This window comes from Anopheles maculipalpis, chromosome X, assembly GCF_943734695.1.
Source record: "Anopheles maculipalpis chromosome X, idAnoMacuDA_375_x, whole genome shotgun sequence".
NCBI lineage: Eukaryota > Metazoa > Arthropoda > Insecta > Diptera > Culicidae > Anopheles > Anopheles maculipalpis.
In genome coordinates, this window is record NC_064870.1 from 14,599,239 (window position 1) to 14,622,557 (window position 23,319).

General features: G+C 48.3%; 4 protein-coding genes across 5 annotated transcripts; 1 reads left to right on the top strand and 3 right to left on the bottom strand.

Annotated features, from left to right (window-relative positions):
• The first annotated feature begins 3,874 nt into the window (after positions 1–3,874).
• LOC126559012 (uncharacterized) lies at positions 3,875–8,888 on the top strand. Of its 2 annotated transcripts, none has more exons than XM_050215119.1 (5): positions 3,875–4,180; positions 5,934–6,042; positions 6,240–6,445; positions 6,513–6,818; positions 8,783–8,888. In XM_050215119.1, the coding sequence occupies exons 1-5, from the start codon at positions 3,878–3,880 to the stop codon at positions 8,873–8,875; spliced, it is 1,017 nt and encodes a 338-aa protein (XP_050071076.1). In that variant the 5' UTR covers positions 3,875–3,877; the 3' UTR covers positions 8,876–8,888. The 2 variants fall into 2 exon arrangements, with proteins under 2 accessions (XP_050071076.1, XP_050071068.1); XM_050215111.1 differs by lacking the exon at positions 8,783–8,888 and adding an exon at positions 7,695–7,815.
• Positions 8,889–10,517: 1,629 nt separating this feature from the next.
• Positions 10,518–12,283, bottom strand: LOC126563766 (serine protease persephone-like). The gene is made up of 3 exons (XM_050220495.1): positions 12,121–12,283; positions 11,166–11,801; positions 10,518–10,854 (listed from the first exon to the last, which is right to left on the bottom strand). Exons 1-3 carry the CDS (start codon positions 12,281–12,283, stop codon positions 10,526–10,528), a joined length of 1,128 nt encoding a protein of 375 aa, XP_050076452.1. The 3' UTR covers positions 10,518–10,525.
• A 2,668-nt stretch (positions 12,284–14,951) lies between these two features.
• LOC126558438 (serine protease persephone-like) lies at positions 14,952–16,250 on the bottom strand. The gene is made up of 2 exons (XM_050214460.1): positions 16,045–16,250; positions 14,952–15,967 (listed from the first exon to the last, which is right to left on the bottom strand). The coding sequence occupies exons 1-2, from the start codon at positions 16,184–16,186 to the stop codon at positions 14,952–14,954; spliced, it is 1,158 nt and encodes a 385-aa protein (XP_050070417.1). The 5' UTR covers positions 16,187–16,250.
• Positions 16,251–17,957: 1,707 nt separating this feature from the next.
• Positions 17,958–23,304, bottom strand: LOC126563775 (uncharacterized). Its single transcript, XM_050220507.1, has 8 exons — positions 23,208–23,304; positions 22,932–23,121; positions 22,527–22,839; positions 21,901–22,435; positions 19,580–19,714; positions 18,647–19,128; positions 18,396–18,579; positions 17,958–18,326 (listed from the first exon to the last, which is right to left on the bottom strand). The coding sequence occupies exons 1-8, from the start codon at positions 23,302–23,304 to the stop codon at positions 17,980–17,982; spliced, it is 2,283 nt and encodes a 760-aa protein (XP_050076464.1). The 3' UTR covers positions 17,958–17,979.
• Positions 23,305–23,319: the final 15 nt, after the last annotated feature.

Sequence of the window (23,319 nt, forward strand, 5' to 3'; positions counted from 1 at the left end):
CATCCGTGAAAGTTTGATATCAAAACCCCGAAGTTTTGTCGCGATCAAAAGAGTCTGGATCCTACAGACAGACACTTGTGAGTCCTTGTTTTGACGTATCATAGCTTCGCAAAGCTGTGCATCGGTCCCTAAACTTCCCCCCTTCCCCCTTGCTCCACCTGATTAGGTGCTCTTATTCCATTTTTGCATGTGTGTATGATTTTCGCTGCATTTTGAAGCGCCTCGCACCATACGCACAAAGACGGCCTTCTTCTTAATGACCCTTTTTGTTGTTGTTGTTTTGCTTGCCATTTCTCGGTTTAGAAGAGTGGTTTCCCGAGATATGTGCACACTGTGTTCCACATCGGGCACTCGGGCACTGTTGTTTCTCCGCAATGTGTCCCCGACAAGTTACGTACGGCGGGCGGGTATTACAATTGGATAATGGTCCGGTACCCAATTATGGATGGGGATGGCCTGCCGCCGAGCGAGGCACTTTTCCGCTTTTGCGTTCTTGATTTGTGCGCCACCGTTGCATATTAAACCACATCCTAATGCGATGGACAAACACGCGTGTGCGAGCGCGCGCGCGCGCGCTCGGGAAGGGTTTTTGGACAGTGTACGCAAGTAACGAGAGGGGGAAGTAAGGGAGCTACCAACTATCAAGGGATGGATAGCGCGGATGCACGATGGCGGATAAGTTAATAAAAAGGGATTTATCAACGGACCACTTGCGGGTTGATTGTTTGTACGCTACTGGCAACTACGAATCCACGGGACTAGAGTCCGCAAAGTCCGGTGAGTCAAACAGTTTACAGCTGAGCTGTAAGGTTCCGGAATCTACCTTGGACGGAAATGATGACTGGTGGTGCTTGTGACGATCATTGATTGTGACTCATTCATCATGTCCGAATACTATTTTGCAGTTCTGCATCCACTAATGCTCTTGTGGTGGCGATTTATCCGGGAGTTAAAGTTTGAACCGTAGGGAAGTTGCTTACGGCCCCCAACACCGGTTAGGCTTCGTTCTAGCAGGTTTCGAAATTGAAAAATTGAATATTTTATTCTGATGGGAAGATTCTAGGATTTGTTTGCTTACCTTATGTTCTAAGGTAATGTTCTTACCTTCGCACTATCACTAAGCCTCGATGAATTAAACCCTCTAACCAGTTTTTCAAAGTCATCAAGTTTTTTTTCCTGCTAAACTTTCTGATTCTTAGAGAAGTCTCCTCCTTGTAACCATTTATCATCACCACCAGCAGTAGTGTGGCTGATATCAAGGAAAGATACTGGCCCACCGTTAAGATGAAGACAAACACACGCATCACATGAAACGGTCGCCAATTAGAGCCCCGCGTAAGGGCAAATCCGTTTCACTTAGCGGCTGTTAATTTCTTCCGCTCTCATCAACACAACTCCCCCCTATGCCCGTAACTTCAAACAATGCTGGAATCTGGCAGGAAAACGTCCATCAAGGGGAAGGGATTGTATGTATGCGTGTGTTTGTGAGATATTAAGACGAAACTGTAATCTCATATCATACAATCCAAAAATCGTTTCACATGCCAGGCACGTCACCCGAGTCGGTCTCGGGTTTAATCAGGTGCTTGAACCGTTTTCTTCACTAGCAACAGGTTAAGAATTACCTCACATGATTGTGAACTTCCCCGCAGAGGCTGTCCACTGGAATGCCTCATGGAACGAATGGCGTAGAGAGGTTCCTTTCTCTTATAGTTTGGAGGTTCGATTCGATGGATGTTAACTGACCGTCCAGAAAACAGACCATAATTCTAGGGCTTTAAAGTATAATTCAATTTGAATACCTGTGTGTGTCGTTAGGAGCCCGGATGAATTAATCACAACTCGAGTCATTAGCTGCCCTTACACGTTCCTCGCCCCCGGTCGTTATGGGCGGGGAATTCTAAATCGTAAGCACTTAAAAACCTGTACAGTGCAACCTCGATACCCATCTTGGAGAGTCCACGATAGACGTGACGTCCGATTTGATAGTCTCGTAGTCCCGTCCCGTAGTGAGGACTGACTATTCAACTACCGTAGTTTCATGCAAGAGCTAGAAGGTCGTTAAGCCAGGAAGAAGAAGAAGAAGAAGTAGTGCAACACAGTGGTGAAATATCTTGGAAGATTGTAATGTCCATGCACAGTTTTGTGAATCTGTTGTATAGAAGAAAAGTTGAAGTAAAATTATGTAACGCGCTAATTTTTGGGAGTCAAAAATATTTCCCACTCACGAGTGACATCTATAAAAAAAACCATCTCTCTCTCCCTCTCTCTCTCTTTTTCAAGCACAATACCACCTGTTAATATACCTGTTTTTACCTCGACCAATTATTCTTCCAATGTGTGTGAACCGGCTGAAGGCGCAGGTGGCGATCCTCCGGTTTAAAAACTTTGGGAAAAAAAAGATATAAAAATATCATCATCCTCCGATCGGTTTCCGGGAAGGATAAAACCATAATTCCAGAAGCACAATAATATCCTCAGATGTTGTAGCCTGAGGATGCGAGCTGATGAAGTTGCTGTCCGGTGACGTATATCGCAGCTTATCATTATCTCGCCGACCGTCTTTACGGTCGTAAAAGAGACGCTTCGCCTTTTTTTTTTCGACTCGACGACTGGGTTTTGTGGATTCCTAAAAAACCAAGCACAACTACAACGTTGTGTGGTCACGTGTCTGATGGACACACCGGAAGCGGCTTTGGATGCTTGCTGTCCTAACTCTTGCAGTGTACGGTCGCCTAGATGCACGTGTGCGTACACCGATAACTAGGTCTCAGTCTCGGGGGGTTTTTTTTCTGTTGCAGTTGTTGTCTCGCTGACATTGAAAACTGATGGAAGTTAGGGAGCCCGTTGCAGGCGGAAAAGCCTACAGCACGAAAGGGAAGAAAATGTTCTTTATCGATATAGGTCTTCCTTTGTGCAGTTTGTTCACTTCGTACAACAAACTGCATAATGGTAGCAGGTTGTGCTGCAACTAAAACATAGAGTTGGTAGATGCGCAACTGCCGCTATAACACACGACTCGATCGTATCGATTGAGGGCCTGTGACAGGCGAGACGGGCAAGCCGTGTGACAGTAGTTGGGTGACAGTAGTTGGGGATTGCGGCTTTTCTCTGATAAGTTTGATCGATAAATCCACCCTGAAGCCGACTCCAGCCCCTTGTCAAATGTCGGTAAGGATTCAGTCCTAACCCAACTATGCGTATGTGAAGGTCTGTGATTTTTTAGGCCTGTTCATTTCCCGTTTTCGGTTCTATCAAAACCGCGTTAGTGATGGTCTTTTTCTTCAAAGTTGCAGCCCAAACCCTTCAATTTCTCTGTAAAGCTTTAGGTCACTAATAACCCATCGGTTCCTGCTGGGTGTGCCTCAGAACACAAAACAAACAAAAAAAAAAGAAAAAGACGCACACACACATCGCAAGTGGTCACACACTTGTTGCACTTCTTCACCTTCTGCTGCACTTTCTCCTCCTACGCGCCACTCCTCCTCCATTTGTGGTTTCCCCTTTTTTTCTGGCACACTCGTATCGAACGCGTGGCTTTACATACGTGTGCGCTTTTATTTTTAGTCTCCAATCGGCCTGAATTGACGCGTCTTACATCGGTGCTGCCATACACCCCGCTTCCGCACGACTTACGCGTCCTACATATAACATATAAGCTAAAGCACGAAGGTGAAAGTGATGCTTGAACGTGTGCTGTATTTTTAATTGTTTATTTGTTCTTTTTTCTCGAAAGTGAAGCATTCTGAACGGGTTTTTTAGCGGCGAGGGTTCAAAGTGTTCTGCTAATCGGTGCGTACGAGACAAGGGTGAACTTGTGACGCAAACAAGGACAGTGGTGTGATAGTGCGAGTGGCAGTGTGCAGTAGTCGGTAAAATGGTTGCATCAGGATCGTTCGGCAAGCGTTCGATGCTACCGGTAGTGCTGGTGGTGGTCGTGCTTTCGGTGGTACTGCCAGACGGTGCAGTGCCGGTGGTCCAGGCGCAGCAGTCGGCGGATCGTACCGGCGCCATCATCTTTCCGGACGAGCTGAGCACCCGGTACGAGCAGGAGCGGGAAACGCTTGCGAAGGAGAAGCGCGAATCTTCCCGGCGCCGTAACGACGAGGCAAGTGACGGCAGGTGGGATGAGGATGACGTCCGCAATGAATATGACAATGGTTCGGAAGAATTTGACGGGGTGAGTAGGCAGTGGTAGGGGGGATTGAATGCTACGGAGGAGATGAAGGTGGAATGGAAATTACAGGAAATCTCCGGTGTGGAGATGGGCGTCGATCGCCTCGGCAACGTCGTTGTCGCCCAGACGCCATTGCACATAGTCTACGAATGCGTTGAAAGGTGTCTTGATTGGCAGTGAGTCATCGAAGTTGAACCAACGAAACGGGATCACGCTCGGGAATGTCGGAAGAAAAAGTGCAGCGAACTTCGATCCGAGCGGGTTTTCTGAAAGGAGCTTGTAATTGCTGAGCCAACCAGAGGACTCTACTTAGGAGTCCCTCCGTGTTACGCCCCTCTTCTCATAAATAGTGCACTTCAACTATAAAAAAGAGGATCAGAAGTGGTTTTACCATTGCTATTTCATCTAGCAAACCCTTGTAATAGCTGCCCCGAATTTTGACATTGGAGCTTTGGCAGGCGGGGAAATTTAGTTTTTGATAAACATTACTAAACATTTCGAGTTCGCTTATCCAGGACTCTAACATCTCAGAGAGACCCAAAGAGAAACGTGCAGTGTGAGTCATCCGATTGTCATCCGACAGACATTCACATGCGCCCACAGCAGCATACACCGGATAAGCATAATTTTACCTTCCTACACGCGACGAACCCGCGCCACGCCACCGGAATGTGCACACCGCTCTGTGTATCGTGCCCGTGGATGACTAATGCGTATGTCTCTAATTTATTTCATTGCGCTACTGTTCAACGGCCAGGCAATACTTCGGGCGTAGCACACCTGAACCGGTTGAAGGGCGCACACGCGTTCGGGATGGTTAGAACGCTATTGACAGTAGCGCAGTAGTAAAGTGGAGTCTTCGAACTTATCTCCCACTGACAAGTGCCCATACAGATCGAACATTCGCTCATCAGATGCCTATAGTGAGCTGAGCTGATAAGATAATATTCTCGCGAGAACTCTTCATCCGTTCATTGCTTCTAGAGCAGTCATGGGGTTAGAGTGTTGGATAGGTATTAGAGCTAGTCCCCCCGGGTATTTCTTCCGGTACATTTGCCCGGTCATGGTCACACTGCACGTTACGATTATGACGACTTTACTTTACATTTGTTTCTTTTGCTTATCTTCCCACCCTTATACTCACATGCAGCAAACGGATACTGTTTGTTCAAGTATGGCACGTACAGGTATGGTACATATATCGCCAGGGGGGAATGGGGAGAGGATGGACCATATAGGAAAAAGATTCACCTTGGACATGCCACTTGTGTTGGGTCAATGTTCGTGATATATTGCATCGCATTTGAATTAGTCATGGTCATACTGCAACTCCTCCTACTATTACAAAAGAAAAAATGCAAACTAACACAACATCTAGGAATAAAACTACACATTTCAATACGGGAACGTGTAGTGTAATGCTCAGGTAGCTCTAGTTTCAGTTCGATACGTTGATAAGAGCCTCCTTGCACAACATCGCTGCCCGAAACTACGCAACGGCTGTGAATATAGCTATAAATGATTGGAGTTGGGCAAGCCCATATCTAACACCAAATGTAGGTCGCTGCGGCACATTGGGGCAGACTTCTTTTTTCGGGTTCCTTTATTGCCGGTGTATAACCTAGGTTTACATCTAGCAGGTTGTTACATCAACAACAAAGGGGAATAGCTTCAAATCTGAAACGCGAACCTTCCTCAATAGGAGAAACACATTCTGCTATCTACTTATCGATGTACCTCTCCATTTTCCTAACAGTTGCCGGTCAGCTATGCACTTCAGCTTTCCGAGCTTAACACGACGGCTGACATATTGAACCTCCTGGATCCGGATTCTGTAGATCAACGTGTTTTCATGGACGGTGGAGGTAAGTAAGAGTTCCAAGGCCATGCAAAAAAAAAAGAAGTTCTACTATTAAAACTCGCAGATCTTGAAATTCTTGCGATTCAAAACTGTAACAGAACAAAGCGTAGATGTGATGCAAACCTTCAGTAGCAGCAAAACCCCCAACATAAATTTCTGCCCATCTAATCCAACAATTTTCTTTCGTAAAACAACAACCAGAGTACAGTGGGCGCGACATTGGAGAAAATCCGGTACCGGCATCGTGTGAACCCGAATCGCAACTTGTAAGCCTTCGTCCGGAAAATCTTACCAATCCACGATACTACTTCTATCCGTCCTGTACGCGGGTGAAGCGTTGCAGTGGCTGCTGCAACACAAACCAGCTCGTCTGCGAACCCGTCGCTAATCGTACCATTCTGTACAAGGTAGACTAGAACGCCGAGGATCCGCTTTCGAACGTATCTGACATTTTTTCATGCAATTTTTATGCAGGTCACTATCCTGGAGTATCGCAGTGGCAAGAAGGATCGTTTCTCGCATCGCGAGCTGGTACCGGTGGAGGAGCACGTGCGCTGCAAGTGTCAGTGCCGCGTGAAGGAGTGGCACTGTACCGAACGGCAGGTGTACAATCCGAACAACTGTCGGTGCGATTGTACCAACCGCGAGGACCGGAACCGGTGCGTGGACGAGCCGCTAAAGCAGTGGAATCCGAACACGTGTACCTGCGACTGTCTGCCAAGAAACGAGGAGTGTACCAGTGGCTCGCACTACGATCGCAGTGCCTGCAAATGTCTACCGGTAAGCATGGGGGATGTGGACGCAGGTGTACTGCCTGTACCGTCAACTTCAACGCCACCAGCGTCCCCGACGTCGTTGCCGCCGACCACTCCTACTACTACTACTAGCACCTCCGAAACCACTACTACTACCCTTACACTCACTCAAACCGACACCAAAACCGAACCTGGGATGGACGAAACGGAACCGAGCGTGTAAACCCTAAACCAACGACTAGGGTGATGGCATTTCACACTACCTCCTGTTCTACTTTTCCTTCCAATTATTCCTATTACCCGTACGTTTAATCCTAAATCATGTAGAATACCAAAGAGTTATGTCCAGTGAAATGAAGATTCGTTGCAGCATGGCAATAACCTTTACTCATGCAGTGTTAATCAATGCCCTTAATATTCTCATCAGCACGTGTCTGTGAGGCGTATTGTGATCCTTCTCACACAAACGCACACACACACACACCCACTCTATACTCTGCTTGTATTAGCGGACATCTTGATTTATTTATCTCTTTCTCTTTTTCTCTTTTTCCCTGTTTTTGTCTTGCACATCCTTTTTACGCTCGTGACCTCGCCATATAATGCACCTTCTTGATGAACAACTCCTCGTATTAAAACATTCTCGTATCCTAAATTGCTACCCTGTGGTGTTCTCGGTTGCCTGCCCTGTTATTGGATGCTCTTAACTCACAATACTACTCCACCTGCCTTCTCCTCCAACCTCCCTCCATTTACAATCCAACTATGGTGCAAACAAAAACTGCACCGAACTACTACGCTCGGAATTTTACATCGTTTTACACACACATTCCCTTTTCTTCGAAACCATTTTATCTGCTGGAACGCCGATTTTTCCCCCTCCCACGCGGTATCTGGACAGAACGAATACTACGCGTATGACGGGGTAGCATCGTACTGGGACCACCATCAACAGCAGCAGCAGCAGCAACAACGGCCCATCTCACTCGCTCGGTCTGCAGCTTCCGGGTAAGGGAAGCGTGCGTGCGTGTGTGTGTGTGTGTGCGTGGGGAGTGTAGTGGCGGGATGCTCCCATCCAGACAGCTGGTGGCATTAGTCCACGTTTGCATTACCAAAACAGAAGGAACTCTCTCTAGCTGCCGATGTTGTTGGAGAAGAAGAGCCATATGCATAGATTCACTGATAGTCTCTAGTACTTAGGAAAGCAGTAAAACAATTGTACTTTTAGTAGACAGTGCGCGTTAGTATAAGGGACACACGAACGACACAGTTGGACGGATTAATTTATAACCTTCCCCTTCCTTGAAGCAGCAGTACTAGATTTGCAGCCTGATACCGACCTGAAGTGACGAGAATGTTGTGTGAAGGTGAGAGCGCTAGACAAAGGTTTTTTTTTTACTTAGCTAACAACTCGCAATCATATACAACTAACCGACGAACAGAAGGGGATGAACGGGTTGTTGTTGGTGTGTATGTGCTTATCGTGGGTAATTGAGGTAAAATTCGCTTCGAACTACATGCAAAGCAGCAGACCTCCAGCTCCCGAATGGAGTTGGCCTCTTATATATAAAACTAGTACACTACAGCTTTCTCTACCCTATCCCGCTTGCTTCCATCTTTTTCTCAACAAACCTTACACCTTTCGGTCGGCGGCGTGTTAGCTAGATATTGGGGTATACGGGGCCTATCCTTCACACTACCGTCAAACAAACTAATTCAGGTGCGTGCTTTTCATGAGCGATCGTGCTTCGATTGTTGGGAGGACCTAATTCCGTTTCTTATCACTACATCTTATCTGCTATAAATCCAGATCGTACAATCAAAATCCTAACCTCAAACCGCTAGACGCGCAAGTAAATAATGCTCTCTCCCTATCTCCATTTTGTTTATATCTACTATTGTTTTCCCCTCCTAATCCATGCTGTTCCAGTACGATCATTTTCCTATCCTTTTGTTTGAAACTTTCTCTTTCATGGTTTTTATGTGCAGCAGAAACCATGGCCAGGACGCTCTCGGAACGTCACGCTAGAGGAACGCCGACGTCTGATCGTGAAGCCGATGCCATCGATTGTGTATCCGTAAAGCTGTTGGTGCTTCCTGTCCAAGGAGATCGAGGGAGAGAGAGAGAGAGAGAGAGAGAGAAAGAAAGAGAGAATCGAGGAAAACATGGCGGCGATGACAAAACAACAAAAGGCTACGCAATGAAACACAACGAAAGACGTGCGCAAGATGGAGGAACGAAAACGAAGTACATTCTTGTACGAAACGAAGATGGCGCCCTAGGCTTCCTTGTAAGGATATCGATACAGCACCCCGTGTTATATATATAAACAATCGTACCGCGCAAAACCCTTCAAATTCGAACGACACAGATGCATTTCTTCCGGTCCGCTTTTTTTTTACGATGGACTGGCTTCAAAGCCACTAGCGGCAAATTTTAATCTCTGCGATCCCTGCAACGACTGCTACAAGGGGCTTTGCAAATCGGAAATAAGGACGTTCTTAGTAACGCCGACACCACACTCGGGTTTCGTGCGAGATGTGTGAGTTGGAGTTGCCTATTTACTGATGTTGATGAGAACGATTCCTTTGAAATATGGCGCCCAATTTCGAAAAAAGTAGCTTTTTAAGGTTTAGATTAAGTGATAAAGGAAAAAGAGGGAAAACACATAGAAGCGTACAACCTGGAAAACTCGCGTTCATACTGCACATACTGCAATACATTTCATTCCCATTTCCGGTTGGGTTTTTTTCTTTTTCATTTGTCAACTTCCACCATATTGAATTGGCAAACATGTTACGTGAGAGCATTACGTGAAACGGTTAAAACTAAGCGAACGAGTATTACCGCTAAACACGGTTCTAAAGCACCATTGTTCATCGATCCTTTCCGTCTTTACTATTTTTGACGACGTTTGTATTATTAAGTTTGTGATTCTGGCGAGAAAATATAAATCGTTGACGAACTGATGTACTGATTTGCTGCGCTGTGAAGCCAAGAGAATAATAATTTCGGTCTTCCGAACTCGCATACATAAATTTTTTCTTCCTCCCGTACCACATGGTATTCGATGCAACGGATTTTAACAGTAAAAGTTTTTTTTAATGGTAAAACCCGCTAGATGGCGCCACGGAAGCCCCAAAATTTAAAATGTTGCACTACGAAATAGACGAAAGTCTGTAATCGAATCAACTATACTATACTTGAGGTATTTATTCGTACTTTTGCTCGTTTAACATCACATCCGGAGTCATCCAAATCAGTTTAGGAAAACTTGGAGAGCATCAGGGACAACAAAGCTCAACAAAAAGGACTAGAAAATTGTTAACCCAGCCCTCACGGCGAGGTAGAATTTGTAATCAAACTGTTTCACTACTTACGAAAAAAAGAGATAAACAACAGTTACAGAATAATAATTATTTTATTTGTTTATGTATATGTTCATGTATAAAAAAAAACACCCTCGAAAGGAAATTTTACATGCGACAAAACAGAAATACGATCACATACCCTCTTTCTGTCTCGCAGTCGCGCCATCTTCGCTCAAAATAATCGAGTGTTTGGTTGTGTTCAGAGAATGCTAGCACTACTGAGAATGCTAACCGGCCATTTCATACATCTGGACCGGATCCTAGCATCCTTGATGCTGTACCCATTTCGCTGTCCGTTAACGCTAACCTTACTTAACCTTATCGCCGCAAGCCCAACTGGCAAGCCGGTGCGGTGTTCCCTCATCTCTGGTTGCTGCCCCAGACACGTTGCTCGATCCAGTCCAGGTAGCGGGTGACGCGGGTATAGAGGCCAGGAATTTTACCTCCACAGGGTGCACCGGTTGATACGACACCGACGATGTAGAACTTTTGCCGCACTCGCATCACCAACGGTCCACCGGAATCGCCCTCGCACGCGTCCGTATACTCATCCTGCCAGATTTCGCCCAGTGCGCAGAGCTGATCGTCGGTAATGCTGACGGACAGATTAGCGGATCGGTACATCTGTTTGCATTGATCGAGCGGTATCTCGTTGACCACCGCTTTCCAGAGTTTGTCGGCACGCATGCCTAAAATGGGAAGCAAAGAGCTTTAATTGTGGTGGTGGGAGAGATTAGTAGGTAGGTCTTCGGCTCTTGCACGGATATTTATTCCAAAGTGCGTCTAGCCATATCCAACTTCTATCATCTTTTAGATGTATGGAAGTTTGCTTGTTCTTCATCACAAATCTATCGAGACACATCTGATCGTATAGATGTCCTATAGATCCGGATCAATCAACACTATTGACAGAGGGCTATCTGCGCTAACTATGTAACAAAGACCAACAATGACTCTCGATGTATCGAAGGAACCAAAACTTAAACACAATAATCCTTACCATTACCATCGGTGCCCCAACCCATCACGGTGAGGTTCACCGTCGGTCCAATGTCGCTGACGTCCGTGTTGAGACAGATCGGGCTCACGTCGCGCTTAAACACGACATCCTTCTCCAGCTCTAGCAGCGCTATATCATTCCGCCGGGATCGGTAATTTTCGTGCGTGTGTAGTTGCCGCACAGCATACTCGTCCTTCTCCGCATCGTTCGGCAGAATTATTCCCAGATACACTTTGGCGGGCGACGCGTCCCGGAAGCAGTGGGCCGCCGTCAGCAGGAACCTCGGCGCAATCAGTGACGCACCACAACGGGTACCCTCCGAATGCTCGCCATTAAATATCACCAGCGACATAAACGGGAACTCACCCCGGTCCGCTTCCAGCCGCCGTCCCGATACGTGATCGGTAAGATGCGCCGATCCGCTGTTGAAACGTTCGCACTCCTGCTTGGCGATACGGGTCGTGATACGGTTGCTGGTAGTATCACCGAGGCTGGGCGAACTGTCCGGACAGCAGACCACTGGATCGTTTCCACTGAACTCGCACCGTGCACCGTTGGAGCGTATACCCTGCGGACATACGGCTGCCTTCCGGCAGATGCCTGTTTTTGTCCCCGGCAGGCCACACTTGTCACCCTCTAGACAGAACAGATGGAAAGAAACGAAAGGTAAACAAAGATGTGGACCGTTGCCGTTGCGAAAAGAAGGTCCTAAGGTAACGCGGAAGTGAAGTTGCTGAGGTTGGAGTTTTGATTGTATGCATCCCATCGTGTTTATTGGCCGCCTAGATGACTCATGCCAATCGTACCCCAATACACAGTTGTAAGCTGTATCACAGCGTACGACGTATAACGCGCAATTCATTTACATTTAACATGCTCCACAACAAACACTTCCACCAATACAATTTAGCCATATACACTCAAGCTACTGCAGATCACGGACGTCACGACTAACCGTAGAGGCTATCCGAATCGGACGGGAAGTTAAAGTCACCCGCACTTCCGGTCACGCTATCCACAAGCAGGACATAGAGGGCGGTTAGCAGAACGGTATGGAGAAGTGGTGAGCGATCCATCCACACCGTGACTACACCGTTCACCGGACAACGTGAGCACATCTCCGCCCAGTATCTCCGCCACGGAAAGGTTTATCTGCTGTTGCGATCACGAACTGTGGTTCCCGTGTTAATGCGCTCCCAGCATCCTATCCAACACGAAAGCCACTCAATAATGATGTGCTGACGGATCCATCTACACACGCAAACCATTGGCAACGCACACCACCGTAGACAGGCACCAGAATAACGCTGATTAGCACATTCTTCGCACAGTTGCACCAAACAGGGTGGTTGGATGTATCGGGGTTTTTTTTTGCAGCCAGGTGACGTCGCAAAGGAGAATTTGGTAGGGTCGTTCCTTGGCTAGTTGGCTCTGTGCAGAACGCGCTGTACGCGCTGTATGTCGACTGTGAGGAGCAACCATCTTAACCGATAGGGATGTACGAATCGATGATCGTTATCAGTCGTTTAGCATCCTCACTGAACCGGTACGTCACTTCGGCTATGCTTCAGCAGCTCTCTCGCTTGCTTTAGTCTCCCTTTTCTGTCATCATAATTATCACGCTGGGCACTAGAACTACACGGCAAAGCAGGTTTCTGCCGGGTTTGACGCATTCCAGTTTCATTATCTGTATCCGTCCCCAAAACCGGATTTATGTCTTTTTTTTTTTCGTCTTCCTATTCTAGAGCCAAATATCCGATGGAAAGGGAACAGGAAGATGCGTATGGACCATGTTGAACTGAAAGCTTCCATTGCAATGGCAAGTTTTGGCGTGGACCACCTTTATGTTAAAGGTTGAATATTGTGCGCTTTCCATATCCACCAAAACATACCACATACAGAGAGAGAGAGAGAGAGAGAGAGAGAGAGAGAGATGTGTGTGTCCTCGAGACTTCCAATCTCGAGTATGACAACTGTGATCACTCTTTTGAACAGGTTTTGGGGTTTTTTTTGTTGTTGTTGTGTTAGTTGTATGCTGCTGTTTCTGACGGTATTGCTAACCAGTGTTCGAATTAGCAAACCCGAACGCAACCGAACGAATTCTCACAGATTTCCTGTAAGGGTAGTGGGTAGTAGCAGGGTTGGGAGGAACCTTGGACCCTGTCGACGAACCGGTTCGTTCAGCTGGTACGCACACGCTTACGCTGCTTTGGTGGGACCCATCCCGGTTGATGGGTGACAGATAGCATTTGGTTTGTAGTTGATTGGCGAAGTTCTCTCGCTGTCTCTTTCGGTCACTATCTCACCTTCTCCCATACTTACCGTATGGGACCTTACCGGACTTACCATAAAGAACGCTGTCCATAAAGATGGTGTCCGGGGAGGGTGCAGCTAGCACGACAACACTGGTCAAGCTGACCAGCAGCACGAACGCACCGAGTCGAAGATCCATCCTGCGACAAACAACACCACAAACCGTCACAAATGCGTCACTTCAAATGACGCTCCAAAAAAAAAAAACAGGGTTCAGTCCGACCACACCAAACTATGCTGACGGTATCAAAAAACCCAACACTAGAAGTGACTACAGCTCACGACCAACAGTGTACGATTGCGCTCGACACTGACATTCGCTGGAACACGCGGTGCTATTCCACCGTCACCGGCGGCTGTTCGCCGATATGGCCTGATCCGGCCCCGATCGACTTATGACGTGCGCGCGCACGTTCACCACCAATCGCCACCAATCTCCGCACGAAACTGAATGACGGCCCGATGGCCCGATGCAGCTACTGCATGAGACCGACCGACCTGCCGACTGGGGCAGGTACGCTTGAGTGTGCGTGTTAATCCGGTGCTGTGGGTTCCCTCTTGACTTGAGGGATTTTGGGCATTCGCCGTCAAAGTTGTACAGGCGGCGGCGGTGGAGTTTTCCCGTGTGTTGCAAATTGTGTTGAAACAAACCCGTCGCAGCAATATGATCTGCGAAACCCACACAACTGAGAGTGAAGCGTCCAGGCAACATAAACACTGATAAGCCGGTATAAGGGATGGAGCGGGATTTCTAACAGCATCCCGAGCAACTCGCACCGCGTACGCTACAGGCTGTACGTGTCATTGGTTCATCGCTTCTTTCACAACAACAATAAACAACAGCTCGGTAAGTATGGGACGATTTAACCTACTGAGCTCACTTTCAACAACTTGGGCGATTCCTTGCAAAATTTGCCGATAGTGTATGTCGGCCGAAACTTAGCAGCATACGATTTAATTCTTTATTTAGACACACGGCTACCATTTTGTTTTGTTTTCATCGGTGAAAATACGAATACATAGATCACTTAGTAGCAAACGGTCACTCTTTCTAAAGGCGCCATGTTTGTTTGTTTGTAAACAAAACGGAACTCGCCTACTCGAGACTCGTTGTGGGTAACTCAATGACACTGCTACAGATCAACTAGTACACTAGCAATGTAACAGTTGACAGCAAAGAATTTCCGTGTGAATGTTACAGCCTTCAAAAGACATTTGGGAGTGGGCGCAAGCACTCACACCTTTGATGTTATGCGTCATCAGCAAGATCAATGGTGATCTTGAAACTTGCTTACATCCTAGCCCCACCACCTAGCATCCAGGAAGTGGTTAAGAGTACACATCATACCAACTAACAGCAACGTAGTTTGTAGTTAAATAATGTTTTTAGTGTCACTTTTATTGGTTGTTTACATTAACAGCTAAAGACCCCGCAGTATGATCACGCAATATAGACGACGATCTACCTTACCCTTACGTGCTCGGCCACACAATCGATTCGATCCAGTCAAGATAGTGTGCCACCTCGGTGTAGATACCCGGGATCGGAGAACCGCACGAGTACCCGTTCGACGTAATGCCGACAAGATAATGGCGCCCGTCCACATTTAACTCGAGCGGTCCACCAGAGTCTCCCGGGCATGTGTCGGCGATCGTTTCGTTCCGCTCGTTTCGTCCCAACGCACACAACTGCCCTGGATGGAGACCGGTCGGATTTCGCCTGGTGCGCGGTATATTTCCTTCGCACACTTCTCGCTCGATGATACGGACGGTCGCTTTCATCAGATGTGTTGCCGGTTCGGTATCGCCCGGCTGTGTCGTACCCCAGCCCTGCACCGATAGCGTCTCCTCCGGACCTGGTGGACCTCCGCTAGCGTTCGCATACAGACAGATCGGATCGACGAACGGCCAGTCGCCGGTAAGTGGTTCGGCCAGCTCGAGCAGAGCGATATCGTTCTGGTACGTGACGGGATGATAGTCGGGATGGGGTGTTGCGTTCCGGATGGCAATGTCCAGCGGTTCGTCGACTGTGCGTGCCGGCTGCAGCTCGATTACACCGAGCCGAGCAAACACGGGACTGTCCCGGAGACAGTGAGCGGCGGTTAGCAGGAACCGGGGCGAGATGAGACTGGCAGCGCACCGGAACAGTGACGGCGAGCCAGCATCCGACCCGTTCGGTGCACCGTACCCAAGCGCAGCCATGTACGGGAATTCGCCAAACTGTGCCGCAACACCGTTGAAGATGTGGTCGGCAAGCGCCGTTCCGTTCGGGAACTGTTCGCACTGGACCGTGCTGATGCGTTTCGCCGTCGGTGTGGTCTTGAGCCGTGATCCAATCCGCACCGGACAGCAGACGATCGGCAGCGATTGGTTGAACGAGCAGGTCACCAGATCTGCCAAAGGCCACTGTCGGTCCAACACCCAGTCACACTGATTCGCCGGTCGACAGATACCAGCGGAACCATTCTTCAGCTCACACGCATCACCCTCTAGAGAAGCAAAGAGAATCGCAACGCAAAAATTATCATCTGGAAAGGCTATCAACCATCCGCACAATTCACCATACCGTACAGCATCGTGTCATCTTCGATCAGAATCTGATCAGCAGCCAGGAGTAGGACGGCATGGCTGACGACGGTTCCCAGCAGCATCAGTGTCAGCAAGCCACCGATCGGTTGCCGACGGTACCAGCGATCGGTAGGGATCATTTTTCGTCGATCAAACCGAACTGTCACTGAGAGCCCGCCCCAACAGATTGACAGTTTGAATTATCCCTCTACCGTTTTCCTTTGCTTTCTCTCTCTCTCTCTCTTTTTCACCCTCTCTCTATTCACACCTGCACCGTGCAAGGCCGTGCACACCCTACAGCTGGTAAGATAGCGGATCGACTTTACCAATCGATGTAAACAATCGACGGTATCACACACACACACACATACACTCCCCCGAGCGCGTTTACACAACGTGCGTGATGATCGACTTTTCTTTTCGGGGGTAGAAACGTGTGACGTTATACTCGCTAGACGACGGGAAACACTAACGAGCACCGGATAGCTTCTTCGACGCAACGGCCACCACTATACTGGACCGTGTTGAACAAACAACGGAAACAGATCACAAAACTACCCTCTTCATCTGCTTGTGTGTGTGTGTGTGTGTGTGTGTGTGTGTGTGTGTTTGTTTATTTGCGCAAATAACGAGATGCCTAATCTTCTTCCCCTTCCTTCTCCACTCTTCTCCTCCACTGTCTATATATATCCCTCACACACACAAACACATATGTACAGACAAACTTGCTCTCTGGCCACCGGTTGCGGTAAACGAACCTGCGAAGGTGCGCACGAAGAAGCGGAAGAGATCACCCTAGCGGCGACCGGTGGTTCCGGTTTGACTGGCAAAACTGGTATCAAGTGAGGTGTTGATGAGGTCCTCGTTTTCTGGAGCTTCCAGTCGCGGCAATGGAGCTTGGATGCAACCTAATGTCAACGGTGGCTATTAATCCTTGACCTAGGAGGAGGAACTACTAACACGTGAAGATCTTTGGGACCTTCAACCCGGACATTTGGATAGGTTAGAATAATGCAACCTTACCAAGCTCACCAACAATATGCACTTGGGACAGAAGTGAAGTTGTAGCATGAAACGCTTACCTACACATACTTGCAACCAAAAAACCGGGATAGACTCTTGAGTCCCTCTGTATGCAATCACTATCAACAACCGCCACGCTACTACGCTAATCGCACAGTAAGCGCCACGGGTCAACGGGTGGAAGTTCACGCGCACTGGACAGCTAATCTCTTTGGGCCAGCCAAACTGTGCCGTCCAATCCATTCCGGTAACCTCGAACGCAAAAGCTAGATTTGCATGCGGGAAACAGCTGAAATATAGTACCGATTTGTCGATTCCACAGCAACAGTCATCATATTTATCACGTAAACACATCATCAACCATACGGCAGCCACCTTCCACGATGGGTCAAGGGTGTCCATGGTCGAACGAAATCCCAGGTAGGGAAACCAGTTTTTAGCAGGGCTAAGGTAGCGCGCTCCTGATTGTATGTAGTGTGCGCGCAGCATCACGCGTCTCCATCGCGTCACGCTGGAAGGTCACTGGCGGTTGATGCGTAGCCGGTGCTGCCACCTGGCGGCAGCTAGCGGTAAAAAAGTCAGTGAATCCATTATAAGTTTGAACTAGATAATTATTAAACGTATTAATATGTTTCTAGTGTACAAATGCAGTTGTTTTGTGTGCAGGTATCTCTATCTGCTCCGCTCAGGGTTGCATCGTTGAGTATTCACCTTTTTTTTGTTATATCCAGCCAGACCGAACAATCTGTTCCGGTAATAGGAGTCTTGTTTTTTTTTGTTCCCGAAATAGCTTCTCTCTCTCTCTCTCTCTCTAAATCTCCCTCTCTACTTGCTTAAAATTATAACTGTTACTCCTTCTTCAATAAAATCATTTTGGATGAAGTATCTCCAAAACGCACCTACAATCCTATTACGCCCACACGATACTCTCAATCCATTCGATGTAGGCAGCGACACGGGTGGACACACTAGGCGTATTGCTGCCACAGCCGTTTCCGAACGAGGTAACGCCGACAAGCTTGTACTTGCCATCGTCCAGTATTTGAAGCGGTCCACCCGAATCACCCTGGCACGTGTCACCTACCACCTTCGTTTCTTCGTTTTCTCGTCCGGTAGCGCAGTACTGTGTCGCGACAATACCCTGGGGTAGTTTCCGATTATTTTTCAGCAGATTGCTGTCCGCGAAGCTTTGGTTACACTTTTGCCAAGTTACCGTCGTAAGGTTTACCTTCATTAGCTGGTTCGACCGGAGGTTACCTGTAAATGGTTGAGCGAGTAAAGTGAGATATTTGGTGATAGTATGCAAAACAGTCAAGCCAGACGTACGATCCAGATCGATGATTCCGTAACCTTCCGCGGTCAGTACCGTATCTTCGGACAGATCCTTCAGATCGTCATTCAGGCAGATGGGATTCACGTCCGGTTCATTTTCAATCCTTCGCTCAAGCTGTATAAGCGCGATGTCGTGATAGTTCCGGTTCGTCCTATACTCCGGATGCGGAAAGAATGCCTACAAAGTAAGGGAAGAGGCCAGCTAAACATCGAGCTCGGTTTCACATCGCAACTTGTTAGATTACCTTTATTCCCACCACAACACCGTGATTACCGGGGGCAAGATTGTTGGTGCCGAGAATCGCCACCGTTGGCCGATCGTTCGTCGGGATACAGTGGGCAGCGGTGAGCAGGAAATCGGTCGATATGAGGCTCGCTCCACACCGGTAGCTTACGTTCTGGGCTTCATCATCCGTTGGGTAGCCGAGTGCCGCCATGAACGGGAACTCCCCTTCGCTTGCCTCCTCGCCATCGATGATGTGGAACGTAAGGCGTGAGGAGTACTTCGGCACCTGCTCACAGGCAAGCCGGGACCGTACGCCCAACGGGCGTGCACCAACCGTACCGTTCGTTTTGCAACAGATCACCTCCACCAGCCCATCGAACCCGCACGAGACACGGTCCGCAAAGCGGCGTTTCTTCACGATCTCCTCCAGAAACCAGGGACAGGCAGTCGCATCCGTACAGATGCCAGCAGTTCCATCGCGCAGTTCGCATGCATCTCCCTCTACAAAAAAAAAACAACAACAAAAATCGGACATTAGTGTGTGATGAGCTTCGTACAGCCAAATGAAGTAATGCAGTGTGCAATCGAGGGACGGGCGAGATTAGTAGCCTCCTCTACATAATAGGAAAGGCGGGAACGAACGACCACACTCTATACAATCAATCAGCGTGTTGGAGGAATCCCGGGTAATCGAGGGGTTCTTTTTTCCATTGCCTCATCCATGAGGGTCACGATGCAGGTTATCACCTCGACTATTCTAGCGTGCGAAGGGTAGTCTTCTTCTACGTTTGTCTGACACGAAATGCAAGAATCATTCGCATGTCGTTTGCAAAACGTGCCTATAGGTGTATCTATATTGCTACCACACGAGAAGATAGCCCCGAAAACCTGAAACCAAACCGCTGCTCTGAGGAAATTCCCGACCAGCTAGGAGCGCCTTGGTTATACCTACCGTAAAGCACCTGACATAAGGCGCCGCTAGTGACGGCTGCCAGCAGCAGGAAGGTTCCCGCTATTTGTCGCATTCCAGGCGCGCACCTGTGACCCAGCAGCACACCAGATTCTCGTCGACTCGTGGCAAATCTCCCTGGGGATTCGATGATATTTGTCGATTTTATGATTGTTTTGCGCACAACAGCACTACTCGGCACGCACCCTGCCGTATGTCGTGGGTTGCAATTTCTGCACGGCCTTTACCGAAGGTAGAAACGTCCACAACCGGTCATTGGCCTCTCTCACTCGGTGACACTGCTGGTATCTCGCTCGCGCAAACGGGAACCCATCGCCGAGATCAGACCCGAACCATTGTGCGTCACGGCACCCAACAAAACACACACACAGCAGAACAACAGTACTACTGCACTGTCAAATTTGTCTCGAGGATCAATGTCAAACCGGTCGAGATGTGGTACACGATCTAGTTAAGTAGAGTCATTGCACGTGTTAATCCCACTACCAAACACACATACACAACCGCGCACCCTGACAGACGTTTCACACACGGTTAGGAGGATAACGATCCGGATAATGATCCACAGGACATCCAGATAATAAGTTTCGTGGTTTGGCTTACAAGGCAAAGTTTGATATGACGCTTTGATTGATTGATTGTGATCAGCCGGTTAATGTGACGCGTTTGCTTATAGTCTTTTGTGGTTGGCGTTTGTTACTTCGCCCCGGCGCAACAGCTGTTTATTTTTTCGTCTGATTGAAGATTTGACCTCGAAAAAGCTCGGCTCGTCCTTAGCTCCTATGCGCCACGGTTTGGGACGGTTTTCTGTTTGGTCGTGTGCGATTCGCTTCTGCTCTTGGACGATCTGCGTCGACGAAGCTCACAAAGGCGACTAACGGGTTCGTCGTGCGAGGCCGCCGCGTACTGATGAGCCCGCTGTCCCGCTCTTCACAATTCGCTATGCTTTCGGGGCTGATGTGCGTATATGCATGCATGTACATTAACATGTGTGTGTGTGTGTGGGTTGCGATTGGAAGTTGTTTGTATACGAGGTGTTACTTCCGAACGGGCAGTCTCTAATCAGTCTCCTGTTGCGAGACTTTCGATCCTCTCCAAACCCTCAGGCGTGCTGAGATTTATCCGCCGACATGTGTGAAGCAAACGAGAAACGATAATGGTTGGACAGCTTAGATAATGTTTGCAGCTTGAGCCGTAGGTTTGACATAGAAAATTCCACCAAACCTGACCTGTTACTGCATGACGTCCATGCTTTGGCTGGAACTTTGAGCTGGATTTTTTTCAGCAAGAGAAACGACGGCCGATGCGTATCCTCTCTTGGAGAGGATATTTCAACCGGACTTAGTCCGCAAGCGAATATCAACCATAAAACACCGCATGCTGCTTCAACCGACCTGTTGCCCCGTCGTCGTCTCTCACTCAACCCCAAACAACTGTGGACATCTTCCTGACTGCGACACAGATTTTAATTTGTTTTGCAAACGGTACCGAACCGGGCATTCCCCGGACCGCGGGAGAATACCGAAACCGACTCATAAACCTGTCCCTGGACGAGATAGAGACAGAAAGAGAGAGAAAGAGACAGAGAGAAGAATGCGAGAAGCCGGAACATGGCGCGAAGATACACGCCTAAAATGGGGACGCCTCGTACGTCGATCGTTACGCGAATTATCACCCTCAAGGTCCCCGGTATAGATCGTGCTCTTGTTTGTTTTATTGTGTTTTATTATGTTCCTGTACAACTATGTGTGCGTACGTGCGTGTGTGTGTGTGTATATGTGTACAATCTGTTCTTTTCTCTCGATAGAGGCCAAAAGATTTTTTTTTTATGTTGTTGCACAATAATGCTTATGCAAAGTCACTCGCGTCTGTTTGTGCAGAGTACGGTCAACAAATGTACAGGGCGCTGAACCTTCGTGCAAATTTTCGTAAAAAAACATTGATTAGTTTTACAAATTCCAATGGGTCACATCTCGTTCTCTCGATGTCCAGACCAACATTTTGAAAAGCACTCACTAAAAACAGAACAACTTCTTTAGGTACTTATGCACAGAGTGTGAGAGAGAGAGAGAGAGAGAGAGAGAGAGAGAGAGACAGAGAGAGATCTAACCTACTGTGAGTTATTGGCAAGTTTGTTGCGCTCGATAAAGATTGCACTAACAAAAAAAGAGTTCCCTCTTTTTGCTCTACTTCATCCATTATCCCAAGTAGACTTCAACTTCAGGAACTACAAATTCGATGGATTTCCTAAATTCCGCTAGTACAACAAGCTAGACACAATCACGCGACTTCCACTGTATTCTAAGCGTTTGACGGCCACACGTGCGATTCGATCCAGTCAAGGTAGTACGAGATGCGTGTATACACGGACGGATTAGATGATCCACAGCCAGCTCCGAACGAGGTAACCCCAACCAGGTAGTACTTCGATGCGACATCACCACCCGTCTCGTAGTACAGTGGACCACCGGAATCACCCTCGCACGTGTCACTGTGAATCTTCTGACCCTGGTGGTGCAGTTGTATACCCCGGGCACAGTACTGCGATGGTCGGATACCATCCTTAACGCGAGATTTGAACATACTGTATCCCTTAGTACACTCTTCCACCGATACGGTGGTGAGGTTCGTTCTGAGAAGCGTATTCGAATGGCTCTCGTCCTCCGTTACACCCCAACCAGCCGCATACAGCGTGGTGGATTCATCCAAATCGGAGTCTTCCGCATACAGACAGGTTGGTTGCACTACGTCGTCGAACTGAAACGGGCTCTCTACCTCTAACAGTGCGATGTCCTCATACTTCTGGCTGCCTTTGTACTTAGGGTGTACGATAATTTTCTGAGTGAGTAGATAATGGAAGGTTGATTAGTGTGCGTTATCGTTTACCGTTTACCGAGTAGTGCGTGTGCCACAAGCTAATTGTTACTACCTTGATCGGGCGATCCTGTACTTCCTCCGGATCAACCGGAGCCATCAGATTGAGCGTACCCATCCGTACTACCACCGGCTTACCGTGCGGTGTATCAATGCAGTGCGCTGCCGTGATGAGGAACAGAGGCGTGATTAGACTGCTACCGCACGCCCACTTGTACGCGTCAGTATCCGTCTTGTACCCTACCGCACCGATAAATGGTATGTCGCCACTGTCCGCTTCGCTGCCGCCGATGATATGGTACGACAGCTGCGAACGCTTTCCGTCGTACATCGAGCAAGCCTTTACCGATGCCCTCACGCCAACCCGCCTGTACGGAAAGGAGAGGCGTGTCAGAGAGACCGTACGTATCCTTGACCGTAACACTACAGTCAAAATGGGAGCGCCCCTTCCGGCACTTACTCCGCTTTGATTGGAGATGCACCCGTGGCGGTACGGCAGCAGATGATCGGTTCGTCACGATCGAAGCCACAGTTGACCAGCTGCTTGTGTGTGACTTCGTGTGCGCGTAGGGCAGGCCGCAACCAGGGACAGTTGCTCGCCCGCCGGCAAATACCTTGCGCACCGGTGTGTAGTTTACACTCATCGTCCTCTTCACGTGTTTGTGGAAGGAGTTAGGATCGTTAGGAACGTAGGTCGAAGAGGAAAAGTAGTACGAGCAGGAAACAGGAAACCTACCGAATCCTTGTGCGTTTACGGTACAGCTGGCAAGATACAGGGTTGCCAGTGATAACACCGGCCACCACCGTTTGAGTACCGCACATTGAACTCGCATATCAATCACCAGCTA